At 43.2% G+C, this 15,135-nt stretch overlaps 3 protein-coding genes across 5 annotated transcripts in view; 1 reads left to right on the forward strand and 2 right to left on the reverse strand.

Moving 5' to 3' along the window:
• The window catches only part of LOC139367781 (nuclear transcription factor Y subunit alpha-like), an 18,061-nt gene extending 9,757 nt beyond the window's left edge, over nt 1-8,304 (reverse strand). For 2 of the 3 annotated variants that reach the window (XM_071106113.1, XM_071106111.1), the window contains exons 1-4: nt 7,958-8,304; nt 6,897-6,987; nt 5,122-5,268; nt 4,758-4,934 (exon numbers count right to left, since the gene is read on the reverse strand). In XM_071106113.1, coding sequence (XP_070962214.1) covers nt 4,758-4,934; nt 5,122-5,268; nt 6,897-6,965 — 393 coding nt within the window. In that variant the 5' untranslated portion in view covers nt 6,966-6,987; nt 7,958-8,304. Of the gene's footprint in view, nt 1-4,757; nt 4,935-5,121; nt 5,269-6,896; nt 6,988-7,197; nt 7,912-7,957 lie in introns of those variants that run through there. The other variant, XM_071106112.1, reaches the window with a different exon arrangement.
• A 674-nt stretch (nt 8,305-8,978) lies between these two features.
• LOC139367383 (neugrin, neurite outgrowth associated) lies at nt 8,979-12,456 on the forward strand. The gene is made up of 4 exons (XM_071105577.1): nt 8,979-9,083; nt 10,091-10,352; nt 10,637-10,747; nt 11,130-12,456. The coding sequence occupies exons 2-4, from the start codon at nt 10,129-10,131 to the stop codon at nt 12,232-12,234; spliced, it is 1,440 nt and encodes a 479-aa protein (XP_070961678.1). The 5' UTR covers nt 8,979-9,083; nt 10,091-10,128; the 3' UTR covers nt 12,235-12,456.
• A 1,442-nt stretch (nt 12,457-13,898) lies between these two features.
• The window catches only part of LOC139368989 (sortilin-like), a 40,366-nt gene continuing 39,129 nt past the window's right edge, over nt 13,899-15,135 (reverse strand). Inside the window, exon 19 of the mRNA XM_071108526.1 lies at nt 13,899-15,072. Within this exon, the coding sequence (XP_070964627.1) occupies nt 15,058-15,072 (15 nt within the window). The 3' untranslated portion in view covers nt 13,899-15,057. The remainder of the gene's footprint in view (nt 15,073-15,135) is intronic.

The raw sequence follows: 15,135 nt of genomic DNA on the forward strand, positions 1-15,135 counted from the left end.
GTTCCTAGCTCCAACAGTGCAGTAATATCTAACTAAATGCTGGTGTTCCTAGCTCCAACAGTGCAGTAATATCTAACTAAATGTTCCTAGCTCCAACAGTGCAGTAATATCTAGCTAAATGCTGGTGTTCCTAGCTCCAACAGTGCAGTAATATCTAACTAAATGTTCCTAGCTCCAACAGTGCAGTAATATCTAACTAAATGCTTGTGTTCCTAGCTCCAACAGTGCAGTAATATCTAACTAAATGCTTGTGTTCCTAGCTCCAACAGTGCAGTAATATCTAACTAAATGCTTGTGTTCCTAGCTCCAACAGTGCAGTATAATCTAACTAAATGCTTGTGTTCCTAGCTCCAACAGTGCAGTATAATCTAACTAAATGCTTGTGTTCCTAGCTCCAACAGTGCAGTATAATCTAACTAAATGCTTGTGTTCCTAGCTCCAACAGTGCAGTATAATCTAACTAAATGATTGTGTTCCTAGCTCCAACAGTGCAGTATAATCTAACTAAATGCTTGTGTTCCTAGCTCCAACAGTGCAGTAATACCTAGCTAAATGCTTGTGTTCCTAGCTCCAACAGTGCAGTAATACCTAGCTAAATGCTTGTGTTCCTAGCTCCAACAGTGCAGTAATACCTAGCTAAATGCTTGTGTTCCTAGCTCCAACAGTGCAGTAATATCTAACTAAATGCTTGTGTTCCTAGCTCCAACAGTGCAGTAATATCTAACTAAATGTTCCTAGCTCCAACATTGCAGTAATATCTAACTAAATGCTTGTGTTCCTAGCTCCAACAGTGCAGTAATACCTAGCTAAATGCTTGTGTTCCTAGCTCCAACAGTGCAGTAATACCTAGCTAAATGCTTGTGTTCCTAGCTCCAACAGTGCAGTAATACCTAGCTAAATGCTTGTGTTCCTAGCTCCAACAGTGCAGTAATACCTAGCTAAATGCTTGTGTTCCGAGCTCCAACAGTGCAGTAATACCTAACAATACACAAATCCAAAAAATAAATAGAAAGAAATTAAGAAATATAGAATATAATTATTTTTTTTAAATACAAAAAAAATAGTGTATATATCTATCAGACTGAACCAACAAGGGGGGTTTTGCCCATTGAAGGGTATATACAGGGGCAAGACAAAGTATGTGAACCCTTTGGAATTACCTGGATTTCTGCATAAACTGGTCATCACATTTGATCTGATCTTCATCTAAGTCACAACAATAGACAAATACAGTGTGCTTAAACTAATAACACAAATTATTGTTATGTTTCTTGTCTATATTGAATACATCATTTAAACATTCAATGTAGGTTGGAAAAAGTATGTGAACCCCTAGGCTAATGACTAATTTGAGTCAGGAGTCAGCTAACCTGGAGTTCAATCAATGAGACGAGATTGGAGATGTTGGTTAGAGATGCCCTGCCCTATATAAAAAAAAAAAAAATTAACTCTCAAAATTTGAGTTTGCCATTCATAAGAAGCATTGCCTGATGTGAACCATGCCACAAACAAAAGAGATCTCAGAAGACTTAAGATTAAGAATGGTTGACTTTAATAAAGCTGGAAAGGGTTACAAAGTATCTCTAAAAGCCTTGATGTTCATCAGTCCACAGTAAGACAAATTGTCTTTAAAATGGAGAAAGTTCAGCACTGTTGCTACTCTCCCTAGGAGTGTCCGTCCTGCAAAGATGACTGCAAGAGCACAGCGCAGACTGTTCAATGAGGTTAAGAAGAATCCTAGAGTGTCAACTAAAGACTTACAGAAATCTCTGGAACATGCTAACATCTCTGTTGACGAGTCTACGATACGTAAAACACTAAACAAGAACGGTGTTTATGGGAGGACAACACGGAAGAAGCCACTGCTGTCCAAAATAAAATAAAAACATTGTTGCACGTCTGATGTTCTCAAAAGACCACCTGGATGTTCCACAGCGGTACTGGAAATATATTCTGTGAACAGATTAAAGTTGAGTTGTTTGGAAGGAACACACAACACTATGTGTGGAGAAAAAAAAGGCACAGCACACCAACTTCAAAATTTCATCCCAAATGTAAAGTATGGTGAAGGCAGCATCATGGTTTGTGGCTGCTTTGCTGCCTCAGGGCCTGGATAGCTTGCTATCAGACGGGAAAATTAATTCAAGTTTATCAAGACATTTTTCAGGAGAATGTAAGGCTATCTGTTTGCATTTTTTTTTAATGTATTTAACTAGGCAAGTCAGTTAAGAACAAATTCTTATTTACAATGACGGCCTAGGAACAGTAGGTTAACTGCCTTGTTCAGGGGCTGAACGACAGATTTTTACCTTGTCAGCTCGGGGATTTGATCTAGCAACCTTTCGGTTACTGGCGTAATGCTCTAACCACTAGGCTACCTGCTGAATTGAAGCTCAACAGAAGTTGGGTGATGCAACAGGACAATGACCCAAAACACGGAAGTAAATCCGAGGGTTCACAGTTTGTCCACCCTGCACTGTGAATGTTTACATGGTGTGTTCAATACACATGAAAACGTATAGGCGTTTGTGTCATTAAATTTAAGCAGACTGTGTTTGTATATTGTTGTTACATTTTAGGATCAATTTATGCAGAAGTCCAGGCAATTCCAAAGGGTTCAAATCTTGCCACTGTACACACACAGGCCAGTTTATTAGGTACACCCATCTAGTACCGTGTCCAGCACCCGTTGCATACAGAACAGCCTTAATTCTTCAGGGCATGGAAATATTACTCAATTTGAATCAAGGGACCTAACGGGGGGCCAATGAAACGTTCCCCACACCATCACACCACCACCATCCTGTACTGTTGACACCGGACAGGATGGAGCCACGGACTCATGCTGCTTACGCCTAATCATGACTCTGCCATCAGCATGACGCAACAGGAACCGGGATTCGTCGGACCAGGAGATGTTTTTCCACTCTTCCAATTGTCCAGTGTTGGTGATGGCGTGCCCAACTAGCCCTGCTTCTTCTTGTTTGTAGCTGATAGGAGTGGAACCAGGTGTGGTCGTCTGCGGTAATAGCCAATCCGTGACAAGGACCGACGAGTTATGTGTTTTGTAATTTCCCGTCTGCTAACTTACACGATTCTTGCCGTTTTCCTTAGACCCTCTCATCAACGTGCTGTTGTCACCCACAGGACTGTCACTGACTGTTTTATCTGTTGTCGCCCACAGGACTGTCACTGACTGTTTTATCTGTTGTCACCCACAGGACTGTCACTGACTGTTTTATCTGTTGTCGCCCACAGGACTGTCACTGACTGTTTTATCTGTTGTCGCCCACAGGACTGCCACCGACTGTTTTATCTGTTGTCGCCCACAGGACTGTCACCGACTGTTTTATCTGTTGTCGCCCACAGGACTGTCACTGACTGTTTTATCTGTTGTCGCCCACAGGACTGTCACTGACTGTTTTATCTGTTGTCGCCCACAGGACTGTCACTGACTGTTTTATCTGTTGTCGCCCACAGGACTGTCACTGACTGTTTTATCTGTTGTCGCCCACAGGACTGTCACTGACTGTTTTATCTGTTGTCGCCCACAGGACTGTCACTGACTGTTTTATCTGTTGTCGCCCACAGGACTGCCACTGACTGTTTTATCTGTTGTCGCCCACAGGACTGCGGCTGACTGTTTTATCTGTTGTCGCCCACAGGACTGTCGCTGACTGTTTTATCTGTTGTCGCCCACAGGACTGCCACTGACTGTTTTATCTGTTGTCGCCCACAGGACTGTCACTGACTGTTTTATCTGTTGTCGCCCACAGGACTGTCACTGACTGTTTTATCTGTTGTTGCCCACAGGACTGTCACTGACTGTTTTATCTGTTGTCGCCCACAGGACTGCCACTGACTGTTTTATCTGTTGTCGCCCACAGGACTGCGGCTGACTGTTTTATCTGTTGTCGCCCACAGGACTGTCGCTGACTGTTTTATCTGTTGTCGCCCACAGGACTGCCACTGACTGTTTTATCTGTTGTCACCCACAGGACTGTCACTGACTGTTTTATCTGTTGTCGCCCACAGGACTGTCACTGACTGTTTTATCTGTTGTCGCCCACAGGACTGTCACTGACTGTTTTATCTGTTGTTGCCCACAGGACTGTCACTGACTGTTTTATCTGTTGTCGCCCACAGGACTGCGGCTGACTGTTTTATCTGTTGTCGCCCACAGGACTGTCACTGACTGTTTTATCTGTTGTCGCCCACAGGACTGTCACTGACTGTTTTATCTGTTGTCGCCCACAGGACTGCTGCTGACTGTTTTATCTGTTGTCGTAACATTCTCTGTAAACCCCTAGACATTGTGTTGTGCGTGAAAAGCCCAGGAGGCCAGACGTTTATGAGATACTGGAACCAGCACGTTTGGCACCGACGATTCATATCACGCTCAATGTCTCTTAGGTCACTCGTTTTGCCCAATCTAAAGGTCAATCGGAACACCGAATGTATATATATTGCATAGGATTGAAGCTAAACATCTCTGGCCTTGCTGCAGCTGGATCAGTTGACCCATGAATCAGTGTCAATGAGAGATTTGAATTTACATTGTAGTTCGTCATGTGGAAGTTGAACTAAAAATATGTTTGAATTCAGACATAAAATGCTTATGATTAGCGATGATGTCACATTGTCCCAAAAGAGGAAGTGTGTAATCAGAAGTCTGTATAGGTGTATACCTTTCAGAGTGTGTGTGTGTGTACGTCATATGTGTGTGTGTGTGTGTGTGTGTGTGTGTTTGCGCGTACCTGGTTCTGTCCGGCTGTGATGGCTTGTTGTGGCTGTTGGATGATGATCTGTTGGGGTTGACCCTGCTGTCCCCCTAGCTGTAACATCTGTCCGTTCTGCAGCTGGATCTGTTGTCCCCCTAGATGGATCGTCTGACCGTTCTGCAGCTGGATCTGCTGTCCACCCTGTAGCTGGATCTGACAATGAAACATAATCAGATGATAGTGTGCTCATAATATCATTCCAACTCCAGACTCTGGCTCAAATAAATATGATTCCTAGAATGGGAAAAGACTCTTAAGAACACTGCACTCTGAAAGCATTCTAATTGAATGGGTTCTAGCAATTATATGTCTATGGTTTTCCTCTCATCCCATTCCTCACCTGTTGTAGTCCCTGTCCTCCAGACACAGGCACCTGCATGATGGTCTGTCCCTGTCCTCCCCCCATAGCCTGCACCATGATGGGTTGCCCTGACGATGTGATCAGCTGCCCTCCGCTCACCTGCACCACCAGGGGCTGGCCTTGGACCTGTGGGTGGGTGGGTTAAAGTTGATACATTCATTCCTAGATAATCATATACATTGAGTGTACAAATAATTAAGAATGCTTTCCTTTTCCCCTCACAACAGATTCAATCCGTCAGGACATGGACTCTACAAGGTGTCTAAAGCATTCCACAGGGATGCTGTCCCATGTTGACTCTACAAGGTGTCTAAAGCGTTCCACAGGGTTGAAGGCCCATGTGGACTCTACAAGGTGTCTAAAGCATTCCACAGGGATGAAGGCTCATGTTGACTCTACAAGGTGTCTAAAGCCTTCCACAGGGTTGAAGGCCCATGTGGACTCTACAAGGTGTTTAAAGCATTCCACAGGGATGAAGGCTCATGTTGACTCCAATGCTTTCTACAGTTGTGTCAAGTTGGCTGGATGTCCTTTGGGTGGTGGACCATTCTTGATTCACACGGGAAACTGTTGAGCGTGAAAAACCCAGAAGCATTGCAGTTCTTGGCACAAACCGGTGCGCCTGGCACCTGCTACCGTAACCCCGTTCAAAGCCACTTAAATCTTTTGTGTTGCCCAATCACCCTCTGAATTGCAAACATACACAATCCATTTCTCAATTGTCTCAAGGATTAAAAATCCTTCTTTAACCCGTCTCCTCCCCTTCATCTACACTGATTGAAGTGGATATAACAAGTGACATCAATAAGGGATCATAGCTTTTCACCTGCACTCACCTGGTCAGTCTATGTCATGGAAAGAGCAGGTATACATAATGTTTTGTCCACTCAGTGTATACTATAACTCTGCAGTTTCATGTCACAGCCAGAGCGCTGATAAAATACCAAGCGTGTCATTAAGACAGAATATAATTCCTGTTTTAGGACATAAAATTATGAACACATGAACCAGTTGACAGTGTAAGCGTATCATAGCGTGAACAATGGTTAAAAAACTCTGGCAAATGGCCCTAATGTGATGGTCAATCCGATGTTTCAGACTGTTGCTAGTACCTTCATGGATGACTCGGACTGACTCAGTCAAACCAGTCACTGAGCTGGAGACATGCAGCTCAGAGCAGCGATAGCATTCTAGGGAAGCTAGCACTGAGATGGGGCATGGTAATCATGGTAGGCGAGAGGCATGCTGTACACTGTGACAATAATGCAGTGCGATGTAATACTGTGACCGGGTGACAATGTGACATAGGCAGACGGTCACACCACTACCTGGAGTGTCTGCACCTGCTGGCCAGAGGCCGTCAATACCGGCGCCTCGGTCTGCAGCTGCACGGCCGTCATTGTGCCCTGAGTCTGCAGACAAGGTCATGTTCATTAGGGCACGCAACCGGAAACCGTTTCAAAGCATTTTTGTAACGGAAAAAAATAATCATTTGCATTTCTTATTTAAACAAGCCCCTAAATCCAGGTAGTCCCTCCCTGTTTCGTTCACTTTTCTGACGTTTAGTGCCTAATGAACAGCTACAGTTCACTTATCCCAGAAGTCTCAAGAGATTAGATTGAATCATTTCATATAAAATGAATTGCCTATAATGACACGTCTCAGTCTAGACTCAACAACATGTATTCAGTTGGTGTACCTCAGTAAAGTCTGGTTGAGATTTACCCAGCTCAGGTTGAACCGTTGCCACTCACCTGTTGTTGGATCTGTCCATTGGACGTCTGTACGACTATCTGCTCCCCTGTTGAGGTGGTGTACTCCATGGTCAGTTAGTCACAGTCTTTCCTGTCATTGTCAAAATATAGTTTGATCAATCAAATTAGAGGCGTTGTGACAAATTAGGGATACAAAAGGAAAAATCCAATACAAGCTGGCATATCAATCCCAAAGGGTCACACAAGCAATCATAGGCTATGAGGTTGTTGTTGCCACATATAACAGGAAAAATACTGTGATTGATTGTTGGGCCATTAGCTGGACTAGCTAAACAGTCACCATTTCAGCGGACATGTGGAACACAAGCGTTCATGTGTTTTCCGGTTCTTGTTCCCCAGGATTGTAGCCTAATTTAAAGATTCAGCTGAGGCGGGTACATCATCGGATATCACTCAGTTTGAGTGCAAGCATTTCGCTACAACCGCAATAACATCTGCTAAATATTTGTATGTGACCAATAAAATTTGATTTGGACAATATTTCTTGAAATTAACAAAATGGGCTACATGGTACATCCTGCAGCAAATGAATACAAATGCTAGCTAACGTTAGATTTGTTGAAGGACATCTTGAAGTGTGTGCTTTTTCTTTGTTGTTCGCTAGCTTTACTGTTGCTAGCTACACAGCTAACGTTAGCTAGCTTGAGACAAGGCACAGGTATTACATTAGGTAACTAGCTAGCTGGATAGTTGACTAGCTAGTTAGCTTAGCTAGCAAGTTAAATGTTCACATAAAGAACGGAAGCGTGTTGAAAATGTATAAATATTTGCGTATAACATTAGCTAGTTACAACAACAACAAAAAATCACATTATTTATAGGATTTATTCCAAGCTAACGTTGCATTTAGCATGCAAATCTGTCTCGGTTATGTAACAAGGATTATGTTATACTACAATCATACTGAAATCATTACAGTTCAAAAATAGAACAACGTTGATTTGCTTCAACATGCGATTCCTGTATTTTGTAGAGTTAGTAATTTGGTTGGTCAATGACAAACCAATCCGTGCTGACAACAACCATAGGGCTTCTATTACCGTTTCTCTGCTGTCCGGTATCCCTCTGATTGGCTCCAGTTCAGGGTTCCAAAGCCCAATCACCAAAGTGAGCAGACAAAATGGCGCAAATGAAAAACAACAGCGATGTCGAAGAGTTACGCCATGTGATCGTTTAGGCGAAGAACGACGAAGATTGCCGATCTTTACAACCCGACTGATGACGCAATTGTTTCAGTATGTAATGTCCTGCCTGTAGTACTCAGTTTATTATTTTTATTTTTTTACTGTTGGATTCAGTTGTGGAAAAAGTACCCAATTGTCATACTTGAGTAAAAGTAAGGATACCTTAATAGAAAAGGACTCAAGTAAAAGTGAGAGTCACTCAGTTAAATACTACTTGAGTAAAAGTCTAAAATTATTTGGTTTTAAATATATGTAAGTATCAAAAAGTAAATGTAATTGCTAAATATACTTACGTATTAAAATTAAAAGTATTAATCATTTCAAATTCCTTATATTAAGAAAATCACGCGGCACCGTTATGTTTTTTACATTTACGGAAAGCCAAGGGCACACTCCAACACTCATCATTTTCAAACTAATCATTTGTGTTTAATGAGTCCGCCAGATCAGAGGCAGTAGAGATGAACATAGTTAAGTGTGTGAAATTGACCATTTTCCTGTCCAGCATTCAAAATGTAACAAGTACTTTTGGGTATCAGGAAAAATGTATGGAGTTAAAAGTATTTTTTTTCTTCTTCGGGAATGTAGTGAAGTAAAAGTAAAAGTTTTCCAAAATATAAATAGTAAAGTGAAGTACAGATACCTCAAAAAAACTACTTAAGTAGTACTTTAAAGTATTTTTTACTTAAGTACTTTACACCACTGGTGCTAATCTCTCTTTACCAAATGTTATCACTGCATACATGGGTAATATTCATAAATATCAATGCATTTACTTAAATTAAAGGTTTGTTGTTTGGTATTTTCGATCAAGTAGTGACTGAAATGTATCGGGGGTTTTCAACACCACATGCCAGTAGGTGGCAGTATGTGGAAATATAGGTTGTATGCCAGACTGTTTGCGGAAAGGCTGCATCGTTTCCACGAGACAAGCAGGTCTAGACTGAAATGTAGCTAAAGAAAGCAGGAGAATCTTATTTGGGTGAATACAATTGTTAATTATTTCGATCAATGTTGGCTAGACACCTGGTTATTGTTTGACTACTTTGTGAGACGTGAATGTGCGGTAGCAGCAAGAGGCGTATTTAGCTAACTAGCTAAGGTCTTTGGCTCTGTATACTAGCCAAGGTTACTATCAAATCACATTTTATTGATCGCATACACATATTTAGAAGATGTTATTGCGTTTGTAGCGAAATACTTGTGTTCCTAGTTCCAACAGTGCAGTAGTATCTAACAATTCACAACAATGCACACAAAATGTAAAATGGAATTAGAAATATATTAATGTTAGGACGAGCAATTTCGGAGTGGCATTGACTAAAATAGAGTAGAATACAGTATATACACATTAAATTAGTAAAGCAGTATGTAAACATTATTAAAGTGACTAGTGTTCCATTATGGAAGTGGCCTTTGATTCCATGTCTATGCACAGTGGGCAGCAGCCTCTAAGGTGCAGGGTTGAGTAACCAGTGATTCCATGTCTATGCACAGTGGGCAGCAGCCTCTAAGGTGCAGGGTTGAGTAACCAGTGATTCCATGTCTATGTACAGAGGACAGCAGCCTCTAAGGTGCAGGGTTGAGTAACCAGTGATTCCATGTCTATGCACAGTGGGCAGCAGCCTCTAAGGTGCAGGGTTGAGTAACCAGTGATTCCATGTCTATTCAGAGTGGGCAGCAGCCTCTAAGGTGCAGGGTTGAGTAACCGGGTGGTAGCCGAGTAGTAATGGTTATTTAACAGTTTGATGGCTTTGAGATAGAAGCTGTTTTTCAGTTGCGGTACTAGGCGGTGATATAGCCCGACAGGATGCTCTCAGTTGTGCATCTGTAAAAGTTTGAGAGTCTTTCCATTGGCAATGAGGTTATTTCATTGAGCTGAATTTTTTATTTTTTTTAGCTAAATAGATCAGACAAAATTGACGTACTGGGCAAATCAGATAGATTGAAAATGTTGAGAATTTCTGATCCTGTCTTTTCTTCATCCAGTAGTGTCTGGTGACCAGTGGTGAGCCTTCAGAATAGCCATGATGTCTTTCAGGATTGTCTCCTTGATAGCCTCCAGGCTTGGCAAACTGTCAGTGATGCCCACAAGGAGCTGTAGTCGACACCTCTGCAGCGATGCCAGCAAAGCCTGGATGGATCAGAGGCAGACACACAGGACCTCGGCCCACAGACACAGAGGGAAGGAGGAGAGGTCTGAAGATCCAGATCTGGACGATGTAGACGACAAGGTCCAGGCTGTGTTCAGGTGAGAAACATTTATCCTAAACTGAACCCTAGGCTTTGCCTGGTCCCAAGATCTGTTTGAGCAGCCTTTCTGACAACAGCTGTTGGTGATTTATACGGCACAAACAGACCTGGGACCACCAGGCCTATTGAAGGATGCCTGTCTACATACTTTGCCACTTTCACCCAGTCAGTGATGGGCCTCTATAGTATTTTAAGATAAATATGATATTTATCAAGTCGTCACTCCACACTCGTGATGCAACTCGGCCTAATGCCGCCCGTCTCACCTTGGCCCCTGTCTAGTGAAGAGAGGAGGAGACAGAGGACGGTGAAGTACCATATAGTTAAGAGACAGCTGACTGAGTCTGGAGCTCCAGAGAGGAGGCTGAGCTGGGACGCCATGGAACAGATCAGGTGAGGAAGGCTGCAATGTTACTAAATATATTATATACACACACAGTACAAAAGTCTAAAGTTTGGACACACCTACTCATTCCAGGGTTTGTCTTTATTTTTTACAATTTTTTCTTTTACTATTTTCTACATTGTAGAAAAGTGAAAACATAAAAACTATGAAATAAGACATGGAATCATGTAGTGAGCAAAAAAGTGTTTTATATATAAATAGATTTGAGATTCATCAAAGTAGCCACCGTTTGCCTTAATGACAGCTTTGCTGTACTGTATGAAGGACACGTTTTGATTGTCTGTCAGGTAGACTAGGGAGTCGTGTCAGCTTTATCTGCAACATTGTCAACGTTTTGTCTCAATGACTCCATTACTGACTACACCCCAGGTATCTGAAGCAGGAGCTACCAGAGGAATGGACCATTGACCGTCTGGCAGAGGGATTCTCGGTCCATCGTGACGTCATCCTACGAGTCCTGAGGAGCAAGTTCGCCCCCACCCCAGAGAGGAAAGCTAAACAGGACACCAGCGTGTGGGCCAGGCTGAGACAGCAGGCCTTACCTGGGGGTGGAGCAGGGGGACAGGAGAGGCAGAAAGCCCTACCTGGGGGTGGAGCAGGGGGACAGGATAGGCAGGTGGCCCTACCTGGAGGGAGACAGGGCAGGCAGAAAGCCCTACCTGGGGGTGGAGCAGGGGGACAGGGCGGGCAGAAAGCCCTACCTGGGGGTGGAGCAGGGGGACAGGGCGGGCAGAAAGCCCTACCTGGGGGTGGAGCAGGGGGACAGGAGAGGCAGGTGGCCCTACTTGGGGGTGGAGCAGGGGAACAGGGCAGGCAGAAAGCCCTACCTGGGGGTGGAGCAGGGGGACAGGATAGGCAGGTGGCCCTACCTGGAGGGAGACAGGGCAGGCAGAAAGCCCTACCTGGGGGTGGAGCAGGGGGACAGAAAGCCCTACCTGGGGGTGGAGCAGGGGGACAGGAGATGCAGGTGGCCCTACCTGGTGGTGGAGGGGCAGGGGGGCCGGGCAGAACACAGCTGCCTGCCTCTGGACATAGAAGTAGCAAACCAGCCATGCTGCCCACAGGAAGTGGCACTGGTGCCCTGGTCACCCTGGCTAGCCACAGTAGCCAGAGGCTGATAGCCAGGGACTTGGAGGATGACCCTGGCCCAAGAGCCATGATGACTACTGCTAATTTTCCTGCTGCTCCTCTCACCTCACTACCCACCCAGCTCTCATCCTCACCAACCCTGCACAGCAGACACACCTCAGGACAAGATAACTCGAGAGGGGAGTGGGAGGAAGAGGAAAATGTTCCAGAGGACAATGTGTCGGAGAAGGTTGAGGAGAAAGACGACCAGGAGGAGAGATGGGATGGAAGGGTGTTTTCAGAGGAAGAACTGGAGGAACTAATGCTGTCGTCAAAGCCTTCGCCAGTGGTACCGAATGGGAGAGAGTTCTTTGACAGTGAAGGAAACTTCCTGTACAGAATCTGAGATAGCAAAATGACACCCTATTCCCTACATAGTGCACTACTTTTGACCAGCGCTAATGGCATCCTATTCCCTATATAGTGCACTACTTTAGACCAGGACCCGATGGGTGCCATTTTAGAAGTAGCCTGAGATGTTGTTAATGTGTTGGTTTCCTAAATACAATCAAATGCAATAGACTTCTGTTGGAAGATGCCGGAGACTCTGATTATGTCGCAAACCAATAAAGCACCATTTCAAATGTATGGGTTAGTCACAAGTTTTGATTCTATACTTTGTTTTCTTGAATGTTGCACATATTGACATTGGAATGAAATGTAATTTTAAGTTCAGAAGAGGCAACTTTCAAAGGGACAAGTTAATTTATTGGTTGTCAACCCAAAGCAAAATTATCTCAAATATACAGAACAAGAGATACCCAGCCGATACCCAGATTCAACAATTGATCATTTCTTTATACAGCCATTTTAAAAATGTAAGAAAAAAAAAGTCTCACCTCTCAAATCAAAGACATAAAACCAGCATGATTAAATAGGTATGAATCATTCAGAACAAGGGTCTTCCCAGTGTTAACTACAGTACAGGTGTTGCCTCTAATGCCAATCGACATTTATTTTAGTCCTGTGCAAGTACAGAGATGTTTTTGTACAAACCGAACACCCAAGTATAGGCTGCATTATAAATTAGATGAAACATTGCATTTGTCTGTTTTCACAGTGGACAAATCAAGTTGTATTACATGACAAGGGAATCAAATGAGTTTTATGTTCCGATTGCCTTATAGTTTGGGAGAGTATTCAGAGAACAGTTGTACTGAACAGAAGGGTAGTCAGTATTGAAGGGAGTTTCATTTGAGGTGAAATCCTTATTCACATAATTACAGTAAGTGCAATCTACGGGGTGTCAATGACAGAGTGAATGCAACTGTGGTTACACGGACATCTATGGGCCCTGGTCAAAAGTGCATCCTATGGGCCCTGGTCAAAAGTAGTCCCCTATATAGGGAACAAGGTGCTATTTGGGATGCACACTTTGAATCTATTATAGACAGTACATACACTTGCCACTCATTGGGAAGGCACAAACCCAACCCCCCCATACTACACAGACATTACCCCCAAATGGGCTTCCGAGGCTAGAATGATCCTGTCTCTGTGAAACTAAAGTCAATGACCTTCTCAGGTAGTTAAACCGTAATAAAATATGTGATTCAGTAGAATTAGCTCATCTCATATTCACATATGAGCTACAGTACATAGAGGTCGGTTCTACACACACTGAAAACAGGCACGCCAGTGTTAAACTGCTACACATCCATACAACATTGTTATAAAAACCCACTTCTTCTAGCAAACTGCTTCATCAATAATGTTCAGATCTATGTACTACATTTAAAAATGTGCTTTTAGGTCCTGTGTTTACGTTGGTGCCCTCTCCATCTTATCAGCTCCTATCTACAGCTCAAACATGCTCTGCCCACAATGCAACACCTGGGCACAAACACAGTAGCAGCCAAATATAAACCAGCAGCCTCGATGTTTGTGTGTGTGTGTGTTAGCGCTAACTCATTGTGTAGTCCAGTGATGGATTCCTACTGTTCTTTCTTCACTTTTAGATCTACTTTCACTGGTGTAGGATTACCTAAACATATTAAAACACAAGAACACGAGAAATGAAGAGGCGTAAGGCCAATAGCTATTTGTACACTAGATTTTCTCCCTCTGACTAACTAAAACAGACAGTTTTCAAATACAAAAAAAAAAAAAGGACATTGTTCCAATACAGTCAAATTATAATTTGAAATACATGCACGCAACACATTTGTATTACCCCATTGAGATCAAATGCATGATTTAGGCGGTGAAAGTTTGAGTCAGGTACACATTTCTCGGGTTAGGATACGTCGCTTTAGTTCAGTCTAGTTTAGAGGGACGTTCACTCCTGCTATGAAAGCTTAGTGCGTTGATACAGTGGATCTAAAACATGTTATTGCTATCCAACTTTAAATGCTTATAAATATTTCCACTTGCATCTTATTAGTTAGGCAAAATACTTACAAATAATTTTTCCAAGCCACAGTACCCAACAGCAACCCATGTACCATGTCCCCGACTCCTGTCACATCAATGAAAAAAGGAAAGCTCTTTATGTACAGTGCAGGGGGGAGGGGGGGAAACAGGAAAAGTCTTCATTAGAAGCGTATACGTAATATTCCCAAGAGCCCCAGTCTCAAGCGTTTATAACCCGTAATGTTGTTTATGTTCACTTGGTTGAAAAAAAAGACAACGTAAAGCTAAGAGAAGATGGCTGATGATGATTAAAAACAGCTTCTACACAGCAGTTCCAGAGGTCCATTATTTAAATGTTCACCAGTAGTCCAGAACCACCACATTCCATCACTCAATTGTTCCCAAAGGAACTTGGGAGATTACATTCTAAAATCAACCACAACAACACTACTTACTACTGGCCCCCTTTGCTCTCCTGCTGAACTCTGTATGCGTTTCTCACTCAGAACAGAAAGCCTCATTGGATACCTCACTGATGAGAGCTGCGTTAGAAGGACTCTCCACCAGGCGATGTAAGGTCAGGGGTTAAGAGTTAAAGGGTCATGGTGGAGGGGAGAAGGAGGAAGTAACAGGAAGCGAAGAAGAGAGCAGCAGCGAGCCTCGGTGTACACATAGGACAAACTTGTTCTTCAATATAGAGCAGTGAGCCTAAGGACAGACAGGAGACTAGATTCCCCCGCTAGCTGCAGGAGCTTCTAGGTTGTAAAGGAGAGACAGGAGGCTAGGTGTTCCTCCTGGTAGCTGGAAATGCCACCTGTTAATCCAGAAGATCCTAGAGACACACAGAGAACAAACATTCCTATGTAAGTGGACTTTTAATAGGAAGGACTAGAGA

This window comes from Oncorhynchus clarkii, chromosome 16 (genome assembly GCF_045791955.1).
Source record: "Oncorhynchus clarkii lewisi isolate Uvic-CL-2024 chromosome 16, UVic_Ocla_1.0, whole genome shotgun sequence".
NCBI classification, from domain to species: Eukaryota; Metazoa; Chordata; class Actinopteri; order Salmoniformes; family Salmonidae; genus Oncorhynchus; species Oncorhynchus clarkii.

Bases quoted from the DNA above. Each gene is read 5' to 3' on its own strand.
- LOC139367383 (XM_071105577.1), top strand. From the start codon at position 10,129: ATGATGTCTTTCAGGATTGTCTCCTTGATAGCCTCCAGGCTTGGCAAA. The intron at 10,353-10,636 runs GTGAGAAACATT...GCCCCTGTCTAG, and splicing joins AAGGTCCAGGCTGTGTTCAG to TGAAGAGAGGAGGAGACAGA. The intron at 10,748-11,129 runs GTGAGGAAGGCT...ACTACACCCCAG, and splicing joins GACGCCATGGAACAGATCAG to GTATCTGAAGCAGGAGCTAC.